The sequence below is a fragment of the Ranitomeya variabilis genome, chromosome 1 (genome assembly GCF_051348905.1).
Source record: "Ranitomeya variabilis isolate aRanVar5 chromosome 1, aRanVar5.hap1, whole genome shotgun sequence".
Classification (NCBI taxonomy): Eukaryota; Metazoa; Chordata; class Amphibia; order Anura; family Dendrobatidae; genus Ranitomeya; species Ranitomeya variabilis.
This window is the reverse complement of record NC_135232.1, coordinates 879,850,577-879,873,228: the sequence shown is the minus strand read 5'-3', so window position 1 is coordinate 879,873,228 and position 22,652 is coordinate 879,850,577. Positions and strand designations below refer to the sequence as shown.

The following is a 22,652-nucleotide window of genomic DNA, read 5'->3' as shown; positions in this document are numbered from 1 at the left end:
AGGGGAAAATAGTCTTGGAGGCTGAAGGGATTAGAGTTTTATGAATAATAAACTAATATGTCAATGTACTGTATTTGGGTGACAGCATTTCATTTATAGTGAGGAGACTAATATGGTTTTATGAAAGGCAAAGGAAAAGGAAACAGGATTGGAATGATGATCCTATATAATAAAGAGCTATTAGTCTTTGTCATGCAAGGAAATTTAATTGGTTCGCTGATCTCATGGTATACTCATTGTATGGATTTCCAGGTCCCCTTCACTTCTGTTTCTGCAAAGACATCGAATAGAACTGGTGAATGAACTGGAATGTTACATAGCCTCTATTCTCGACCAGTCTCTGCAGCAACAGTTACTCTCCAGGGATGATTATGAAGAAGTGGCCTATGAAGGTGGGCCCAGAAAACAAGTAAGAAAATTATTAGATATAATATATTGTCTTGGAGAAGAAAATGCTTCCATATTTTGTGAACTCTTTCAACAAGTCAAATCATCTAGTAAGCGAAGAAACAGTGCAAGTGGTAAGTAGTTTTGTCAAAATTAAAAATGTAATGCACATGTTAAAAATAGTCAGAGGAGTTATATGAAAGATTAAACCTCAGAAACATTGATTGGGCTAAGGTTTGGACTAATCTCCTGAAAGTCTTTGTTATCTAACTTCCTCATTTTCCTCTTATTGAGGAGCTATTACAAGAATCAGGCTATAATATTTATCTAATACAAATTAAATATTACATTTTTTTGTTTGACTCCCAAAAGAGTTGGGGCCAGACTTCCATGTTGTACATTCCAGGGTTGCTCAGCCAGCACTCTCCAACAGCCCAACGTGGCACCATACACTGTAGAAGGCGACATCTTACTAGATATTGCACAACTAATTTGACGTTAGTATTATGCGATCAAAATTGACACTGTTACGTGATTGGTATATTCTTGCTATAATGCCAATTGCCAGTTCATATGTTAAGAACTTAGAATTTCTATGTCAAGCTATAATAGGGATCCAAAATCAATATATAGCTTCAGAGCCCTTAGTTAAGTACCTCTGGCCTACATGTTATTTGAAAAAAACATGTTATTTTTTTCTACGTTAATATTTGACTCACTTGTGTCACATCATCATATTATTCACCTGTTTTACTATGTCATTCATTAAAGAGAAGCTGAGGAAATTATTTAATTGTATAAATCAGGCTTTTGTGTAATTTTTTTACTATCGCAATCTTTATTGAAAATAAAAAATAAAAATTTTGCGATTTTCACATTGACCAATGGGGCTTTTATTAAAAAAAGGAAATCTACATTAGACACAATGAACAGACTTTGGTATTGAAGCATATAATGAGCATGTGCAAAGGTTATTATGAAGGGAAGGGAGGCAGGGTCAACTGTGATATCACCTACTGTGATTGGTGGATCCTGCATCATTAGCTGGGTATAGAGGTGTTACTTCTTCAATTATCTAGTCTAGAGAGCAATAGCCCTCTCATGAAGACCTGGGTATGGCAGCATCAATTTCAGCCATAACCATTTCATATTTAGCTTCCTCTAGCAAAAATAATTTTATGCTCTATGATAGGACTTTAGTGAATTGGAATATTAATAATATTTTTTTTCTTTTCAGAATATTCCAAATTTATAGAGAAACACAAAAAGGTCCTGGAACGTAGAAGTGATTGCATTAACTTTTACAACTGCATGCATGGAAAAAAATTCTACTTTTCTGATTATTTTGTGAACCTTCTACTCGTGAATGGACACTACAGCTTGGAAGTAAAGAAAAATGAGCTCCTGACATTTGGTCAACAACGAATTCACCTTCAAAGCAAGAAGGAAGACAAGTGTAAGCTAAAAATTGACCAGCTTTTTGATAATTTAAATGACAGAAGGACACCAAAGAAAATCCTTGTGAGTGGTGTAGCAGGAATTGGGAAAACTGTTTTTGTTCAAAAACTCTTGCTGGATTTTTCGAATGCAGTGGGATATCAACACTTTGACTTTGTGCTGAACTTTACTTTCAGGGATCTTAATTTAATTAATACTCCAGTAACTTTGCGGGAGGTAATATGTAAAAAACATGGACATTTGTCACAAATGTTAAATGATATTTTCAAAAACAGTCATAACCTCTTAGTGATCTTGGATGGGTTCGATGAGTTCAAGTCCTATAACCAACTAGACTTTGAGCAGTATGTGTTTGATCCAGATGAAAAGGCAGAAGTACCTCAGCTAGTTGGCAGCTTAATAAAAGGAGAACTTCTTCCAGATGCCACTGTTTTGCTAACCAGTAGGCCAACCGTCATAAGTCACATACCTGTTGAGTGTATTGAACGTTTTGTAATAATTACTGGATTCTCCGTCACTGAAATTGAAGAATACTTTCAAAAGTTTTTTGAAAACGAGCAAGTAGGCAGTGAACATTTTGTGGTGGTGAAAGAGAATCACTTTCTATTTACATTATGTTACATCCCAGCTTTTTGTTGGATAGTTTGCAGTGTTTTGAAGGGAATTCCAACTCTTCACATTGAGCGTCCAAAGACAATGACTGACATTTACTGCCATTACCTCCTAGTCTTATTGAAACATCATTCACGTGAAGTCTACAGCACCAAAGATGGCGCAGTGTTACATGGAATTCTTGGTTTAGGCCAGATTGCTTATCAATCCCTTTTGAAACATGAAACGTTATTTTATGAGAAAGACCTTGAAATGTTTCATAAACTTCCGAAAGACATTGTAAACAGTTTTCTTGATACAACATGCGTAGAGGAGCTAGGTTACACGGAAAATGTTCTTTCATTCACCCATTTTACCATCCAGGAATTTTTTGCAGCTTTCTATTATGCTCATGAAGAGAATACTACTGAAGACATTATGGATACAGATATACAGGAACATCTAGGCATTGGATCTGGATATTTGGATTTATTTCTTAGGTTTCTCTCTGGATTGTTATCAGTGCGAAATCAAGTTATTCTTTCAAAACATCTGAATCTTGGTGAAAGCAAAAAGTCTGAAATGTACACATCATGGTTAGTGAAGGCAATTGTTGAACACTGTGAGTCCGGCCACTACATTCTTCATCTACTGCACTGTTTGTTTGAGCAACAGTTGAGTAGCTTAGCCAGTAGAATAACTCCATCAGTGGTACGTCTTAATGTGAGTGATAACGTTTTCTCACCCATTGATTTTGACGTATTAGCATATTTCCTGGACCTTCTTCCCTTGGAAATTGATGAACTTGATTTAACAGCTACTCATGTGGATGCAAGTTACTTGACAAAGTTGCAGCCTTATCTTTATCGGTGTAAGAAATTATGGTAAGTAGATGACTTTCACCATTCTGTTGTTTGGGGGCCACATACAGCTTGATATGTAATTTTACGCGCATGCTCCCAGACATGGTTTTCTAGTTGTGGCAGCAGCAAGGATGGAGATGTACTAATAGTGCACCATGTAGGAATTTCTGGGTTCCCCATATATTGGTAGAATTGGTTCCTTTAATACCTGTTTGGCTCTCACAAATAGAGTTAGAAATGACCATCTATGCATAGAAGCTGTGAAATACTAAATTGGTACTGTAGCACCCATGATTTTCCATGGAGAAAGCCTCATGCTTGTATGATCACCTCCTCTGGAATCAGTTGCGTAATTTAAACCTTGTGGAACCAAGCACAAACTCCTAGTGACCAAGGAAGAAGCATTGTGTAAAAAGATTTGTGTAATGTAAAATTGAAGACAGAGTTTTTTTTAATGATTTTGATTGCTCCCCAAATGATGCATTCAGCAACCTGCCGCTCTTGGTGACTCTAAATATTTTAGCCCTTGAGGTTTTCATGTCATAGAACAGTTTTCAATGGATGATGCCCCTCAGCTAAAGGGGTTTTATATCTGCTAATTAAGTCAGTGTTCTAGCTAGGATATAAGTTGTCCTATCACTTTATAAAAATCCATTACACTTTATGCATTCTTGGGAAAACCTTGCTTCAATAATCTGCTTTACATAATGCATCATATGTTATTTAATAACGTTGATGATGTAGCAATATAGATTATAGAATATAGATTATTTGGTGACTTTTTCCCCATTGTTTCAGATTATTGCCATGTTATACATATAGTGTTACCTGTTGATTCCTGTTATTGATATGACGTGCCTTGTTAACTACTTGCAGACCAATCAACAGTTTAAGACATAGTAACTGGCTAATATGATAGCTGCAGTTACAGGAAAAATTAGCAATATTAAATAATTTTGTCAAATATTGAACTGCCCCTCAAAGGTCTTTTATGGCCTTTTGTGGTACACAAAGTGTAAAATAAAGAAAAAAATAATCAACAGTCTGAACAGCTGTTTTTAGTGGAACCGACATGTAGCCTTTTTAAACAACTGATTGGCAGAGATGCCGGTAGTTAGACCCCAACCAAATTAACATTCATGACTAATCCTAAAAGCAATCCATCAATTGTTTAATCTAGCCATAAACATTTGAATATTATTGGCTAAACTCGTCAATTTCAGCAGTATAGACCAATCACTCTAACGTGTATGTTGGAGAGAGATGGATTGGACATGTTGAATCTCAATACCAGATCTTTTGGTTCCAAGTTGAGCTGAGTATGCATGTGTATCGGAGGTTGATCACCAACTATTTGATGAGTGTGGCCCCTTTTAGTAAGGATAGCCCCACAAACACTTTCAGGAATGAAAAAAGCAGTTAATGTCAGTAAAAAGGAATGTACTTGACTAATCATTAACTTGGGAGAGAGAACTGCACCCTTTCTCGCTGCTTGTTGCTAGGGCACTACTGCTATAATAATTTGTTATCAAGGGTCCCTAGCCGGGCTTTACAGTGCAGCGCTACTTCTGTTTTTTCTCAGAATACACTTAGTATTGTTCAGAAGCAAATCAACCAAAACATCAGTCCTAAAAGAAAAACATTAACTTTTGTGTACTTGTGTATAATAACAAAGGGGCATTATTAAAAAACAAAAAAGTCTTGAACATCTGTGTTTTGTAACTTCAATCCTTAGGCTCGGTGAAAATAACCTGAATATTGAAGCAATCGCAATTCTGTCCAACATTTTAATGTCTCCAGACTGCAAAATGGAACTTTTGGGGTAGGTATCATTGTGTTACATTCCCTTTATAACTACGATTGTAGAGCTATTGAAAGTACGTTTCCAGGGTTTTCTGAAGTAGTAGATTCAATTTCTGGTATCCTATTAAATTGTAAGTTCTGTTTGCAGTTTGCTGCTTAAACATGATGCAAAATAATCCAATGGATGCCCAAACATATGTGGCAAGAAACATTTTTCTGAATTTTTTTGTGAAAAAAGACATTTCAACTGGATGGACAAAACTGGGACTTATTATAGCTTTATGGACTAGAAATATAATGCACTGTAACTTGTAATAACCATTTAAAGGGAACATGTCACCCCGTTTTTTCCGTATGAGATAAAAATACTGTTAAATAGGGCCTGAGCTGTGCATTGCAATAGTGTATTTTGTGGACCCCGATTCCCCACCTATGCTGCCGAAATACGTTACCAAAGTAGTCGTTTTCGCCTGTCAATCAGGCTGGTCTGGTCAGATGGGCGTGGTGTCTTCCCCCAGATCTTGCTTAGTTTTCCGTTGGTGGCGTAGTGGTGTGCGCATGTCCAAGGTCCCGAATCCACTGCACAGGGGAGTGAAAAGAGCGCGATGTGCACTATTTCATTGGTGATCAGTGGGGGCGGCCATCTTCCTTTGGCCGCGCGTGCGCAGAAGCGGCGCTCTGCTGGCCGCGGCTTCAGGAAAATGGCCGCGGGATGCCGCGCGTGCGCAGATGGAGATCGCGGCGGCCATTTTCCTGAAGCAGAGTTCGCATCTCTGCTTCAGGAAAATGGCCGCCTCGATCTCCATCTGCGCACGCGTGGCATCCCGCGGCCATTTTCCTGAAGCCGCGGCCAGCAGAGCGCCGCTTCTGCGCACGCGCGGCCAAAGGAATATGGCCGCCCCTACCGATCACCAATGAAATAGTGCACATCGCGCTCTTTTCACTCCCCTGTGCAGTGGATTCGGGACCTTGGACATGCGCACACCACTACGCCACCAACAGAAAACTAAGCAAGATCTGGGGGAAGACACCACGCCCATCTGACCAGACCAGCCTGATTGACAGGCGAAAACGACTACTTTGGTAACGTATTTCGGCAGCATAGGTGGGGAATCGGGGTCCACAAAATACACTATTGCAATGCACAGCTCAGGCCCTATTTAACAGTATTTTTATCTCATACGGAAAAAACGGGGTGACAGGTTCCCTTTAAAGGAGTTACCAGAGAATATAATATGGATGACCTTTCCTCTGGATAGGTCTCTGTTATCAGATTGGTGGGAAACCTATAATGGTCATCCCATCAATAAGTTGCAGCTTTATCTGGATGTAAACATTAAGGGTATGTGCACACGTTCAGGTTTTTCCGCATTTTTTTTGCGATAAAAATGCTATAAAAACTCACTAAAAACGCATACTTTATGCATCCTATCATTTAGAATGCATTCTGCATCTTTTGTGCACATGGTGCGTTTTTTCCGCGAAAAAACGCATCGCGGTAAAAAAGCAGCATGTTCATTCATTTTGTGGATTTTCCGTGTTTTTCCCGCAATTCTATGCATTTGGAAAAAAACGCACAAAAAACGCGCCAAAAACACATGAAAAAACGCAAAAAAAAATGCGGTTTTCTGGCAGAAATGTCCGGTTTTTGTCAGGAAAATTTCTGCAAGAAATCCTGACGTGTGCACATAGCCTAAATGGAACTGAGCAACACAGTTCCTTTCAATGTATAAGTGTGACTGCCAAGAACTCCAGGTGAGTTCCTAGTCTCCTAAAGGGAACCAGTCACCTGAAAAAACGCTATTAACCTGCTGATATAGGGTTATTCTGCTGGTTAATAGCATTGTGAACCTGCCCAGCGCCTGTACTTAGACCCATGTTACCGGGAGGAAATTAACTTTACTCCCCCTGGTAGCATTTGGTTTTCAGTCTCGGGGGTGGCACCTTCGCGGGTTCAGTCCCCACTGTGTGCATGGAACATGGCAGCTGTAACTGCTCCCAGCACTGATACATTAGGGCCAGCTATCAATCAGTACGTGAAGGCGCGGTTATAGCTACCCCTAACTATCCACACAGTATTGAACCCGCGCTGATGCCACCTCCATGACTGAAGCCCGAACGCTACCGGGGAGAATAAAGTTCATTTCCTACTGGTAGTGTATGTTTAACCCCTTAAGGACCAGGGGTATTTCCTTTTTTGCGTTTCCATTTTTTGCTCCCCTTCTTCCCACGGCCATGACTTTTTAATTTTCCCATCAATATGGCCATGTGAGGGCTTGTTTTTTGCAGGACGAGTTGTACATTTGAAAAGCACCATTGATTTTACCATATCGTGTACTGGAAAATGGGAAAAAAATTCCAAATGCAGTGAAATTGCAAAAAAAGTGCAATTCCACAATTATTTTTGGATTTTTTTTTACCATGTTCACTAAGTGCTAAAACTGACCTTCCATTATGTTTTTCCAGGTCAATACAAGTTCACAGACACTAAACATGTCTAGGCTTTTTTTTTAGGTGGTGAAAAAAAATTCCAAAGTTTGTAAAAAAAAGAAAAAAAAAATATGTTGCCATTTTTCGAGACCCGTAGCGTCTCCATTTTTCAGGATCTGGGGTCGGGTGAGAGCATATTTTTTGTTCACCAATCTGAAGTTTTTATTGATACCATTTTGGTGTGTATATGATCTTTTGATTGCCTTATATTGCATTTTATTGCAATGTTGCAGCAACCAAAAAAATGTAATTCTGGTGTTTCGACTTTTTTTCTAGCTACGTCATTTACAAATTGGATTACGGTAATTCTTTTTGTATATTGACAGATCAGGCGATTCTAAATGCAGAGATACAAAATAAGGGTATATTTGTTTTTTATTGTTTTATTTTGAATGGGACGAATGGGGGTTAATTTGAACTTTTATATACAGTGCCTTGCGAAAGTATTCGGCCCCCTGGAACTTTTCAACCTTTTCCCACATATCATGCTTCAAACAAAGTTACCAAATGTAAATTTTTGGTGAAGAATCAACAAGTGGAACACAAAAGTTAAACAAAATGTATTGGTTATTTTACATTTTTGTGGAAAATCAAAAACTGAAAAGTGGGGCGTGCAATATTATTCGGCCCCTTTACGTTCAGTGCAGCAAACTCACTCCAGAAGTTCATTTGTGGATCTCTGAATGATCCAATGTTGTTCTAAATGCCTAATGATGATAAATATAATCCACCTGTGTGTAATCAAGTCTCCGTATAAATGCTCCTGCTCTGTGACAGTCTCAGGGTTCTGTTTGAAGTACAGAGAGCATCATGAAGACGAGGGAACACAGCAGGCAGGTCCATGATACTGTTGTGGAGAAGTTTAAAGCCGGACTTGGATACAAAATGATTTCCAAAACTTTAAACATCCCAAGGAGCACTGTGCAAGCGATCATATTGAAATGGAAGGAGTATCATACCACAGCAAATCTACCAAGACCCGGCCGTCCATCTAAACTTTCATCTCAAACAAGGAGAAGACTGATCAGAGATGCAGCCAAGAGGCTCATGATCACTCTGGATGAACTGGAGAGATCTACAGCTGAGGTGGGACAGTCTGTCCATAGGACAACAATCAGTCGTACACTGCACAAATCTGGCCTTTATGGAAGAGTGGCAAGAAGAAAGCCATTTCTCAAAGATATCCATAAAAAGTGTAATTTAACGTTTGCAACAAGCCACCTGGGAGACACACCAAACATGTGGAAGAAAGTGCTCTGGTCAGATGAAGCCAAAATTGAACTCCTTGGCAACAATGCCAAACGATATGCTTGGCGTGAAGGCAACACATCTCATCTCCCTGAACACACCATCCCCACTGTCAAACATGGTGGTGGCAGCATCATGGTTTGGGCCTGCTTTTCTTCAGCAGGGACAGGGAAGATGGTGAAAATTGATAGGAAGATGGATAAAGCCAAATACAGGACCATTCTTGAAGAAAGCCTGTCGGTGTCTGCAAAAGACCTGAGACTGGGACGGAGATTTGTCTTCCAACAAGACAATTATCCCAAACATAAAGCAAAATCTACAATGGAATAGTTCACAAATAAACGTATCCATGTGTTAGAATGGCCAAGTCATAGTCCAGACCTCAATCCAATCGAGAATCTGTGGAAAGAGCTGAAAACTGCTGCTCTCAAACGATCTCCATCAAACTTCACTGAGCTCGAGCTGTTTGCCAAGGAAGAATGGGCAAGAATTTCAGTCTCTCGATGTACAAAACTGATAGAGACATACACCAAGTGATTTGCAACTGTAATTGCAGGAAAAGGTGGCGCAACAAAGTATTGAGTTAAAGAGGCTGAATAATATTGCACGCCCCACTTTTCCATTTTTGATTTTCCACAAAAATTTAAAATAACCAATAAATTTCGTTCAACTTCACAATTGTGTTCCACTTGTTGTTAATGACACACTTCCTACCAGAGTTTGACAGCAGCATTTAAACATGTTAACAGCTGCAGATGGATCGCGATTCCACCTGTGGTTGTTAGGGACACATGACAACTGATCAGATCAGCTGTCATGTGCAGGCTGTTAGGTGTTGAGTTCCCACAGCTGCACAGAGAAAATCTCAAACCATGTCCTCTGCAGTCTCCCATTCTTCCCCAGCCACAGAGGAGCCTGCTCAGCAGAGACATGAGTCCCGGCGTCCTGCTCAAGCTGATGCTGAGCGTCTGGCTACTTCTGACGTCCCAGGTTTAGCTATTGTAACCAGCATTAATCCGCAGAGAGCAGACGCTCCAGGGACTAAGTCCTACTTTTTGTCAGCTGAGCATGCCCTTGGGATGACCTTTCATTGGAGGTCGGAGGTCACATGCTCAGGTCCCGAAGCGGTCCTGATTGGACCGCGGGGAAGGTCCCGGAAGGACGCAGCTATAAAAGGTTTGCATGGTCGCTCGGCCATGCGCTAGTATAAATCCAGAATCATGTATGCGTGGATGCAATCTGATGAAAGCTTCTAAATGATCCTCTTTCCTAGCATTGTTGTCTGAGTGTGGATGATTGGAGCTAACTAGTGCCAGATTGTGCCATTCAGCACAAGGCACGACAGTACTGCGTCTACAGCAGCGTCTGTCAGAGCGGTGCCGTGTGTAAATAGTGTGCATTCCTGGCCCAAGCTTAGGGTGGTTAGTGGCATCGCCAGAGAGGCACTGTACGCACATAGTGCGGTAAATCTTTAGTTAGTTTTCCCTGGCACGGCAGTTGTGGCGCCGAACGCTGGTGGCTCTAGAGGGACTCTAACCCTGAGTCTTTGGGGCAGAGTCCTGTGACCAAAACACTTGCATTCACTCTGCGGTATTGTGGCCCTGTGATGCAACAGGGTTCGCCTCCTACATACTGGGTGAAGGTAACCCAAGTGTGTTTATGTTATACTGCCATATACAGTCTGTCATTACTAAACAGCAGGTGTCATCTCTGCACGGTGGACCCCGGGCTGCGAATGCACCTTATATCCTCTTTAATTTTATTTGGTGCATTCCACCAGCCCTAATATTATACTAGCACCAGGGTCTGGCTAGTAATGGTGGATGAACAGCAAATGCAGCTGTACATGCAGCAGCTGGAGGGCAGGTTGGCGGCTCTCGAGCACACAAGCTCAGCCGGGGATGTTACAGCAGTAGCTGTTCAGGCTGCTAGGGTGGCTGCAGCTAGTTTGTCCACCGCCACCCCTGTTCCGACCTTATCCCGCCTCCTGCTGCCAGATACTTTTTCTGGTGATAGCAAGTCATGTAGGGGATTTGAAAGCCAGTGTTCTATACACCTTGAGCTCCTGGCTGCATGTTTTCCTTCAGAGCGGGCCAAGGTGGGATTCACTATATCCCTCCTGTCGGAAAGGGCTTTGGAGTGGGCCACACCGCTGTGGGAGTGCGACAATCATGTGGTACAGAGTGCGCCGTGGTTCCTTAGCACTCTGAAACAGGTCTTTTTGGGACCTCGAGTCACCCATGATACAGCATTTCAACTGCTGGCACTGACACGGGGCTCGTCCATGCTCAGCCATTTTGCCGCCCACTTCCGGACTTTAGCATCTGAGCTGGAGTGGCCGGACAAAGTCCTTATCCCTGTATTTTGGAGGGGACTGGCTGACCATGTGAAGGACACTTTGGCCACTAGGGAGATTCCCGCCACACTGGAGGAGCTAATAGGGGTGTCAACTCGCTTCGACCTTCGTTTTAACAAGCGAAGGTTGGAGAGAGCCCTCTGTAGGCAGAAGTTTTGGCTGGCTCCTACCTTCGCCATACCTCTGGAATCTCCAGTCCAGGCGTCCGAGCCACATGAGGCCATGAAGGTGTCACGAGCAGGATCTAAGTCCCAGACCGCTCGCGCACTCAAGGTCTGTCATGAAAGCCGGCAGTCAGGACATCTTGCCTCCAGATATCCTCAGCAGTCGGGAAAACACCCCCATTTAGTGACCGTAGGAGGTGGTTCACTAGACATAGCGGCATTTTCCTCCAAACTGTCCTTCAAGGGGACTATTACCATTGGCCCATCCATTCATAAAGTAGAGCTTTGCGTGGATACTGGGGTGGAGGGCAATTTTATGTCTTCTGGCTTCGCCCAACTGCGCGCAATTCTTCTGGTGATGCTCACCAAACCAGTGACTGTACGAGTGGTTAATGGATCAACACTGCCATCATAGATAACTCATCAGGCCATTCCATTTACTCTCCATGTCTCCATCCCATCAGGAGATCATCTCCCTGCTAGTCATTCCCAAGGGAATTGATGAGGTCCTCTTAGGGATACCATGGCTACGCTCCTACTCCCCTCATATAGAATGGTCCTCAGGGAGAATTCTGGGATGGAGTGAATCCTGTGAGGGTAGATGTCGGAGGGAGTGCATTCAGGTTGCTACTACAGAGGTACCCACAGATGTTTCCCTTCTCCCCAAACACTATTGGCCCTATGCGGACATATTCTCCAAGAAGGCTGTGGAGACTCTTCCGCCTCAATGCCCCTATGACTGCCCTATTGACCTCTTGCCTTGTGCAGAGCCTCCCTGGGGTCGAGTCTATCCACTATCTCTCCCAGAGATGGAGGCAATGACTCAGTACAGCCAGGAGAATCTGATAAGAGGATTTATTAGAAAGTCAGTGTCACCTGCAGGGGCTGGGTTCTTTTTCATGCAGAACGGAGAACTACATCCATGTATAGATTGAAGGGGTCTTAACACCATCACCGTTAAGAACAAATACCCTCCGCCCCTGATATCTGAGCTAATTGATAGGTTGCGGGGAGCGAGGGTTTTTACTAAACTTTATCTGCGTGGAGCTTACAACCTGATTCGCATCCGTGAGGGGGACGAATGGAAGACGACATTTAACATGAGGGATGGCCACTATGAGTTTCTGGTGATGCCCTTCGGGCTCTGTAATGCCTCTGCCATTTTCCAGGACTTTGTAAACGATATCTTCCGGGACAGGCTCACCACCTCGGTTGTAGTCTGAATGATATTCTCACCTACTCTCCAGATATAAACTACCACCAGAGAGATGTTTGCAAAGTCTTCAACCTCCTACTGGCAAACTTCCTCTATGCCAAGTTGGAGAAGTGTGTGTTTGAGCAGGATTCTTTGCCTTTCCTGGGCTATATCATCTCCGCACATGGATTGGCTATGGATCCTGCCAAGCTACAGGCTGTGATGGACTGGCAGGAACCCAATCCTCTCAAAGCGGTGCAGCGCTTTATGGGATTCATTAACTATTATCGCCAGTTCATTCCCCACTTCTCAACTTTGGTAGCTCCCTTGGTAGCCCTCACCAAGAAGGGAGCAAATCCTAAATTGTCGTCGGAGGTCTCCAAGGCCTTCCTCTCTATCAAGTCCCACTTCGCTATCAAGTCCCATTTTATGTCGCCCCGATGTAGATAAACCATTTATAATGGAGGTGGATGCCTCATCCATCAGTGCTGGAACAGTCCTCTTCCAAAAGGATGCTCAAGGTTGGAAGCATCCTTGCTTCTTTTTCTCCAAGACCTTCACACCAGCGGAGAGGATTTATTCCATCAGGGACAGGGAGTTGCTAGCTATGAATTTGGCCTACTCGGAGTGGAGACACCTCCTGGAGGGGGCTTGTTTTCCCGTCCAAGTCTACACTGACCACAAGAATTTGGTGTACCTACAGACTGTCCTGCGGCTTAATTCTCACCAGGCTAGATGGTTCCTGTTCTTCTCCCGGTTCCATTTCACCCTCCATTTTCTCTCCAGGGAGAAGAACATTCATGCCGATTCTCTCTCCTGCTCCGTAGTGTCATCAGAGGAGAAGGAGCCTTGGTTCATTGTCCCTTCTGAGAGCCTGAGGACCGTGGCCCCGATTTCACTAGAGTCTGTGTCCCCGGGCAAGACTTTCGTGCCACCTAATTTGTTACCTGAGTTTCTCTCTTGGGTTCACTCGTCCAGGGTGGGTGGACATTTTAGGACCAAGAAGACATCTGAGCTTCTGGCGAGGAGATACTGGTGGCCGCATACGGCCCATGACGTCGGAGACTATATTCAGGTGTGTGTCTCCTGCGCCAAGAATAGGTCTTCTCGACAATGGCCTGCGGCGCAACTTTACCCCCTGCCGGTGGCGGACAGGCCCTGGGAAATGGTCAGGATGGACTTTGTGGTGCGCTTACCCAAGTCCCGTAGCTGCATAGTCATCTGTATAGTCATCGACCATTTTTCCAAAATGGTGCACCTGGTGCCTCTCCCACTGGTACCTGCTGCATGGATCTTGGTGGCATTGTTCATTAAGCACATTTTTTGCCTACACGGTATGCCTGGCAAAATTGTCAGTGACCAGAGTCCCCAGTTTGCGCCTCGGTTCTGAGTTCAATCTCTCTTCAGCTTACCATACTGAGACGAATGGTTTGGTGGAGAGGTCCAACCCTGGTGTCGTATCTGCGACATTTTGTTTCGGCCAGGCAGGATGACTGGGCATCCTTAAGACCATGGGTGGAGTTTGCACTGAACAACGCCATAGCCGATTCCACTGGGCAAACCCCATTCCTCCTTAACTACGGCCAGCTTCCGCAGGTTCCTGTGCCCATGCCCCTGTCTTCTGCCGACTCTAGGGTGGCAGACTGGGTGGTGGAGGCACGTGACATTTGGGACCGCACACAGGATGCCATCTGGGCCTCCAAGGAGAGTTTCCGCCAATGCACACCAGAGCCCCGCTCCAACCTTTGCTCCTGGTGACTTAGTGTGGCTCTCCGCCCATAATATCAGGCTGCAAGTTGAGTCCACTAAGTTTGTGCCTTGCTACATAGGTCCCTTCAAGGTCCTGGAACAAGTTAACCCTGTGGTCTATCGTCTGGCCCTTCCTCCATGCCTAGGTATCACCGACACCTTTCATGTGTCCCTCCTAAAACCCGTTCACATGTCCCGGTTTTCTGAGTCATCTGCAGGGACATCGTGCTCATCTACAGACGATTATGAGGTGAAAGCTATTGTTGGGTGCAAGGTGGTACATGGCAAAAAATACTATCTGGTGGACTGGAAGGGTCAGAGCCCAGAGGACAGGACCTGGGAACCTGTTGAGCTCATTCGGGCTCCTCAGCTCATTGTGGCTTTTGAACGTAGTGAGGCCCAAGGAAGGGGGGCAATGTCAGGTGTCGAGTTCCTGCCGCTGCACAGGGAGAATCTTGAACCATGTCCTCAGTGGTCTCCCATTCTTCCCCAGCCACAGAGGAGCCTGCTCAGCAGAGACGTCGGTCCCAGCTGCGGTATTGATGCCCTGTGATGCAACAGGGTTCGCCTCCTACATACCGGGTGAAGTTAACCCGAGTTTGTTTATGTTATGCTGCCATATACTGTCCGTCATTACTAAGCCGCAGGTGTCATCTCTGCACGGTGGACCCCAGGCTGTGAACGCACCTTATATCCTCTTTAATATTATTTGGTGCCTTCTGCCAGCCCTAACACAGGCTCATCACCAAGCAGGGGGAGGCGTCCAATGTGGGATATATCCATCATTGGATGTTAAGCGGTTAAGTACAGGTGCCGGGCAGATTCACAATGCTATTAACCTGTAGAGTATCTCCATAACTGCAGGTTGATATTGCTTTTTCAGATGAAATGTTCCCTTTAATGAGCTAATAAAAAATGCGTAGTAAAAGAATAGGATCTGCATAGGAAAGAATCTACAGTATTTGTTTCCAGATTAACTTTAGCTTTAAAATTGCATTGAAAAACTGCCGGTCCGCCTCTATCTTAAATGAGTTTCCCATTACTATGCTATTGATGACTTAACCTTAGGAGAGGTCATCAATATCAGATCAGTGGAGGCCCAAAACCTGGCACCTCAATCGATCAGCTAACAGCTCTTTGAGTATGACAGAGGCTCATTATACAGAACTGTGGTGTTCAACTTTGTCCAATGTTTACATCTGCATGTCATTGGAGCTAATAACAGCTGATTGTTGGGGTGGCGGGTGTCAGACAGGGAATAGGAGTTCACACAGAGACACTGAGCACACGCTGCTCATTGTATCTGCTGGATGACAGACTGTATGGTTGCATCATGCAACCATGCAGCCTGCCATCTAGATGTAACAGAGCTAGACCCATCATCAGACAAATGGATTATCATCAATTCTGCGGAAAGGTTAGGAATAGTGGAGTTTGTTTTTTTAAACTCTTTTGCAGACAGCAATAGTGTCGGTGGAACTGGCAAGATCATAACTATGGTTTATTAAGATTTATTAAAGGAGTCTGTGTCATTCTTTCATTTAAAGGACTTTATTCAGGGTGTCTGTGTTTTTATATGATATGACCATGGGGTTAGTAATGGGGGTGTCCTATTGATGCCTCTCCATTACTATCATCGGTGCTTGATGTCACCTAACAATACAAAGGTGACATCAACCCCTCGACCATCACCCCACTTGCCACCACTACAGAGCAACTGGGAAGAGCGAGGCTAAGTGCCAGAATTGGCATATCTTAGATATGCACCTTTTCTAGGGTTTCTGAGAGCTGATGTTTCTAGCCTGGGGGGCCAGTATCCATGAATATCTGCCCACAGCTGTCTGCATAGCCTTTGCTGGTTATACATAATAGTGGTACCCCATGTCATTTTTTTTAGGCTCCCCATTTTAACAGCTAGTAAAGGCTAAGTATACAGTTGTGAGCTGATATTAATAGCCCTAGAAGCTTCATGGGTATTACCTCCTTCCCAGGCTATAAATGTGGGCCCCAGCTGTCGGCTTTCCCTCTGCTGGATAAGAAAATGATGTGGGAGCCTATGCCATTTTTTTCCAAAAAATAATCCTTTATTAATTAATTACATGTACAGTAAGCTACACATACTGCACTAATTGTTTTTGTCACTGACATCTGTATATCTACCTATTGTGTGTGTATTTACTCTATGTAATCCATGTATTCTATGCTGTTGGCTCCTGCTGTGATTGTATACTATGCGGCTGCTGATTTGCTGGCTTTTCTTCTATCTTTCGATCTATGTATGTATGTAATATATATATATATATATTTATATATATATATTACACACACACACACATATATATGTGTGCTTCACTGACATCTATATATTTATGTATTATATGTATATATATATATATATATATATATATATATATATATATATACATATATTCTAACCTGTCACTCTTTGAGTTTACTGTATGCAGCACATGAACTGCTGGTGTAACAATCAGAGGACAATAAAACATTCACACTCCTTATCTTTGAACTGTCCCAATATTTATGGACATAACTGTTTGTCACTCACATAATGGTAATTCTGCTTCACGTCACCTGTATTGTATTCTTCAGAATTTCTATTAGTCTATGCCTGATGAAGAGACCTGAGTAGTCTCGAAAGCTTGCAATTTGTTACCATATTTTCAGTTAAGGTATCAACCTCTGAGGACTCTCAATTCTAAATATTTTTCTATCCACTGGCTAACACAGTACCAAGATATATATCTTTTCTGTATCAGTGGTACACTCAGGAATCTCTTGGCTTGAGACAAATAAGGCAGCTGAACCAAAGTGCAGAGTAAAGTCTGTATTATTCAAATAAAAAACAGGTGCAAAGTGTGAGCAAGTTAAAAACACAGCAAACAAGATGATATCAGGATAATTTCCTTTGCAGCTCTGCTGCAGGCTGAGTTGTTTATATGCACAAATGTGGGTGCAGCATGTGCACAACAGTTCAAGTGAATGGCAAACAAGGTCCTTCTCAGTAGTTCATTTGCAGCTCTGCTGCAGGCAAAGTCTTATGGGTGTAGCATTCTCTGTGGTAAAGCAGATCATAAGACACAGTTCATACAAGGGTTGGCAGTCACTAGAAAAGAGTCCAGAAGCAGAGCAGAGCTTCGAGACCAGAAGCGGTGAAATAAACTGTCAATGGATACCAAACTAGATTGGCAGAGCTTACATGCCCTAGTAGGCAGGAGAAGAATGCAGATAGACACAGGCAAAACAGCTTGCAGCACAAACACCACTGAGAGCTGGAAGGTTTGCTGAGGAGGCGGAGCAGGAGTATCTGAAGAGGGAAAGTCTCTTGCAGCACAATCCAGGAATTCTAGCAGAATACACAAGCAAGGAGTGGGATGTGAACCAGGGTTATAAAGACAGGGAAGGTGGATCACATGAGTAGACGTGAGTCAGCAGATGCCATCATGGAAAAGAGCAAAATGTACCGCAAATGAAACAGGGAATCCAGAGTCCTGACAGCTGGATTTTATTCTATCTATCTATCTATCTATCTATCTATCTATCTATCTATCTATCTATCTATCTATCTATCTATCTATCTTTCTATCTATCTATCTTGCTATCTAGCTATCTATTCATCTATTATATATATACATTATATATATACAGTACAGTCTTTTAGAAACAACAATACTAATGTTTTAACTCAGGAAGAGTTCAGAAATCAATATTTTGTGGAATAACCATGATTTTTAATCACAGCTTTCATGCGTCTTGGCATGCTTTCCACCAGTTTTTCAGGCTGCTTATGGGGCAAAAATGTAAGCAGTTCTTTTTGTTTGATGGCTTGTGACTATCCATCATCCTCTTGATTATATTCCAGAGGTTTTCAATGGGGTTTAATGTGGTGGTCTCTTAATTTTTGCCAGAGCTGCATATGTATTTTGAAGAATGTTTCCTTTGAAAACAATGTGTAAATGACAGAAAATTGCTCAATGTAAAAGCTCATGTTAAAATTGTATTGCAATTGGATAGCAATCGCACTGTACTCGGATGTAAATCAGATGCTAGGTGTGAAAAATCTGATTGTACTCGCATGACATTTGCATTACACTCGTGCGACTTTCAGCAGGGAGACAATTTTTCATACTTCTAGTGTGACTCCAGCCTAAAAAAGTTAATCAGTTTTTATCTTCCATAACTGATGAGAAAAAAAAACAGATTCAACATGAATGCACAAAATCGTCTGTTTTACAATAATGTAAAGTTGGAAACGGATGTATGAATGTAGCCGGTGTCAAGACTGTATTTCATCATCGTTTTAGATCGGATTTTCATCAATGTTTGGTCATGTTACCAGTTTTTCTGGAAAATACATATAGAATGTGTACAAAAAAAGAAAATGCGTATAGAATCTAAAGTGTACAACATGTCTTGTAGCAGAGCAATGTAACAAACTTTTCTGCATTAGAGAAGTTGTCTAGTTTGCTACCTATGCTTTGAAATAAGCGCTGCTTACATGCTGAATGCCCTAGCACTCAAGAGCTACCTCTGCTACTGCTCCTCAATGGTTATGTTTACAGTGCTTCAGTGGTAATCTAAGGCTGGTTTCACACTTGCGTTTTGATCCGCAGCGTTTTAGCGCTAAAAAACGCATGCGTTTTTTTCCTATACTTAACATTAAAAACGCATGCGTTTTTTTAGCATGCGTTTTGACGTGTTTTCGGCAATGCATGCGTTTTTTGACGCGTGCTTTCATTTGCAGAAATGCAACATGTAGTACTTTCTAGCGGCTTTTTTTGCCACAAAAAAACGCATGCGTTTATTTGCGGCAAAAAATGCATTGCTGTCTATGTAAACGCATGCGTTTTTAAGCACATGCGTTTGCTTGCGTTAAAAACGCATGCGTTTTTATAGAAAAACACAAGAAAAAACAAGAAAACCCTAACCCTAACCCTAAACACAAGAAAAAACAAGAAAACCCTAACCCTAACCCTACCCCTAACCCTAACCCTACCCCTAACCCTAACCCTGACAAGCCACCCCCCACCATCAAGGTGATAAAGGGATACAAACCCTAACCCTACCCCTAACCCTACTCCTAACCCTAACCCTACCCCTAACCCTAACCCTAACCCTGACAAGCCACCCCCCACCATCAAGGTGATAAAGGGATACAAACCCTAACCCTACCCCTAACCCTAACCCTAACCCTATCCCTAACCCTATATGACAGTCAATACTCTACGAGTTTATATTTTTAGTACTCTATAGCAATACCGTATATCTTGGGGTGTCCACATTGAACAAAGCTTTTTATTAGAATGTCCTGGTCACCAGGTCAACATAATAGCCAATTTCTATAGATCCCTAGGATCCCTATTGTTAGGGTTAGGGGTAGGGTTAGGGTTAGGGGTAGGGTTAGGGTTAGGGTTTGGATCCCTTTATCACCTTGATGGTGGGGGTGGCTTGTCAGGGTTAGGGTTAGGGTTAGGGGTAGGGTTAGGGTTGGGGTTAAGGTTTGGATCCCTTTATCACCTTGATGGTTGATGGTGGCTTGTCAGGGTTAGGGTTAGGGTTTGGATCCCTTTATCACCTTGATTAGTGGGGGGTGGCTTATCAGTGACCTGGTGACCAGGACATTCTAATAAAAAGCTACCCCTAACCCTAACCCTAGGGATCCTAACCCTAACCCTATCCATAACCCTAACCCTAACCCTAACCCTAGCTATTTCTATTTATAGTGGGTTTTCTAGTTGATTTTGATGATTGGCAGCTGTCACACACTTCTCAGCATGCGTTTAAAAAACGCAAACGCATGAAAAAACGCATGTAAACGCGGCAAAACGCCGCGTTTCTTTTCTGCATGCAAAAACGCATGCGTCTAAAAAACGCGGCGTTTTGCCTCGTTTACATGCGTTTTTTCACCACATGCTTTCTTTTAAAAAACGCTGCAGATCAAAATGCAAGTGAGAAACCAGCCTAAAGCTATAACATCTGTCTTTTTTACAAAATCTGACAACCCTTTTAAAAGTGGTTGTGTTTTACTGCTAGGCCGGTGTGACACTTGCGAGTGCAGTGTGAGAAACTCACGCAAGTCTCTCGCATCAATACCTGGCACAGTTGCCGGCACTCGGGACCGGAGTGTTCAGCTGCATAGGGCTGAATGTATTTCTATGCAGCTGAACACTCCGGTCCCGAGTGTCAGCGGCAGTGCTGGGTATTGATGCGAGAGACTCACGCAAGTTTCTCGCATTGCACTCACAAGTGTGACCCCGGCCTTAGGCCGAGTTCACACAACCATATATTCAGTCCGAATGCTGCCGCGAAAAAACTGACAGCAATCAGATCAATGTTATTCAACAGCACTGTTCAGATGAGAGTTTTTTTGTGCATCGAATCTGTGCTTGAAAAATAATCGCAGCATGCACTAGTTCTTTCCATGTTTCGGATGACACTTTCTAGTCTATAGGTTGGCAAAACATTCAGATTCCATACAGATCAATCATGTAATATTTGATTTTTATGGATATATTGAAATTCTTTAGCATTGGAAACTGTATTTAGTTTTGACAATTTTAATAACTGCTGATATAGAAAAACACATTGCATATGAAGAACAATTGAGATGAAAATTGCCTGTCTTTTCCCCGGATGAAACTAGGATGATTTTTTTATGTGATCATGTGAACTTAGCCTTATAAATGATCAGTCAGGCATATCTCGTTTTGGGGGCTTTTCACACCTCAGTGTTTTTTTTGTATGCAAAAAAATTTCAGTTTCATTAATGTCAGATTTTTTACAATGTCTGGTCAGTGTCAGTTCACAAGTTCAGTATGTGGTCAGTATTTTACATCAGTGTTTGTAAGCCAATACCAGGAGAGGAACAATTAGAGGAAAAGTACAATAGAAACATGTCACCACTTCTGCATTTTTCACCCATTACTCGTTTTGGCTTCAAAATACTTAAAAACTGGCCAAATACTGAACGTGTGAATGTGGCTTTAGAATTTCATAAGCTTTTCTAGAGTGAAAAATCTTAAGCAAACTGCTGAAGGGTTCTCAAGCTTCTCCTATCAAACAGTAAAGAAAAAACATTTTTTTTTCAAGTGATTCATAGACCTGTATTGGTGAGTTTGATCCATGGCTCGGCTTAAGGCCGGTTTCACATTTCCTGATATTTCCGATACCGGAAGACACGGTACTGGAGATATCTGTGTCCGTGTGTTTACTACATGCTGCACACGTGTGGCAACCGTGTGCTGCATCAGTACCACATGGATGGCCACCAAGGAAGAAGTGCTACAGTAAGCGCTGTTCCCCTGCGTGTGATGCTGAAGCTGGCTGTCATCCCTTCTCCCCTGCTCGGCCGGTGAGCAGGGGAGAATGAATGAAAGAAAAAACCGATGTGAGGTCCCCCCTATATTTTTCAACCAACCCGATGGACATGGATATGGGCCCCCCAGCCTAAAAACAGCAGCCCGCAGCAGCCCAGAAAGGCGCATCTTTCAGGTTGTTGTTGTTGTTCAGGTTGTTATTGTTGCTTTTTTATTTTGACATTTTTTACAGGATATTGAGGGTTTCACTTGGAATTGCAGACTAATAAAGATGGCAAACTGTGTTTATTGTTTTATTTCACTAAAATACTTTTTTCTTACTGTGTGGTGTTTTATTAACCCTTTAACAACTATAGGATTAGTAATGGAGGGGTGTCTTATTGACACATCTCCATTACTAAGCCGCCTTAATGTCACCTTACACCTTGATTGGTTAATAAACTAGGGAGACCTTACGTCCGGTTTTTCATTCATTCATTGTCCCCTGCTCGTGCTGCTGCCGACAGAGCATGGGACAATAGATGAAAGCCACGTTCAGCACCACATGCCGCTGCGTAGCGCTACTTCACCCACAGCTGTACTTGCACATGGAGAACAGTGTACACTATTATTTGTGTGCACGTGTGTTTGGCGGCCCGTGTGTCCGGGTATGAACGGACATGTCTGCGTGTTTTGCACACGGACATACGGTCCATCAAAACACACTGACACCTGCATAGACCCATTCATTTGAATGGGTCTACATGTGTCAGTGTCTCCGGTACGTGAGAAAACTGTCACTACACGTACCAGAGGCACTGACGTGTGAAACCGGCCTAAAAAAGGACATGACTCCATGATTTTGAGCAGACTTCTAGGTTCACAAAAATATGCTGACAGGTGAACATCCCCAAAGACTATAATGTGTACGAGTTCTATCCGTGACAAATATAGATAGAGCTCATACACACAAAACAGACGTCTGGATGAGCCCTTCGACAGAGTGTAGGCTGAGCACGTCCCATCACGCTCTAC

The 22,652-nt window shown here is 42.7% G+C and overlaps 1 protein-coding gene across 2 annotated transcripts in view; it reads left to right on the top strand.

The window, feature by feature from the left end:
- The window catches only part of LOC143788342 (NACHT, LRR and PYD domains-containing protein 3-like), a 94,373-nt gene that overhangs the window by 15,635 nt on the left and 56,086 nt on the right, over positions 1-22,652 (top strand). Inside the window, exons 2-4 of one of the 2 annotated variants that reach the window (XM_077277959.1) lie at positions 253-521; positions 1,625-3,320; positions 5,035-5,121. In XM_077277959.1, the coding sequence (XP_077134074.1) occupies positions 253-521; positions 1,625-3,320; positions 5,035-5,121 (2,052 nt within the window). The remainder of the gene's footprint in view (positions 1-252; positions 522-1,624; positions 3,321-5,034; positions 5,122-22,652) is intronic. The other variant, XM_077277969.1, reaches the window with a different exon arrangement.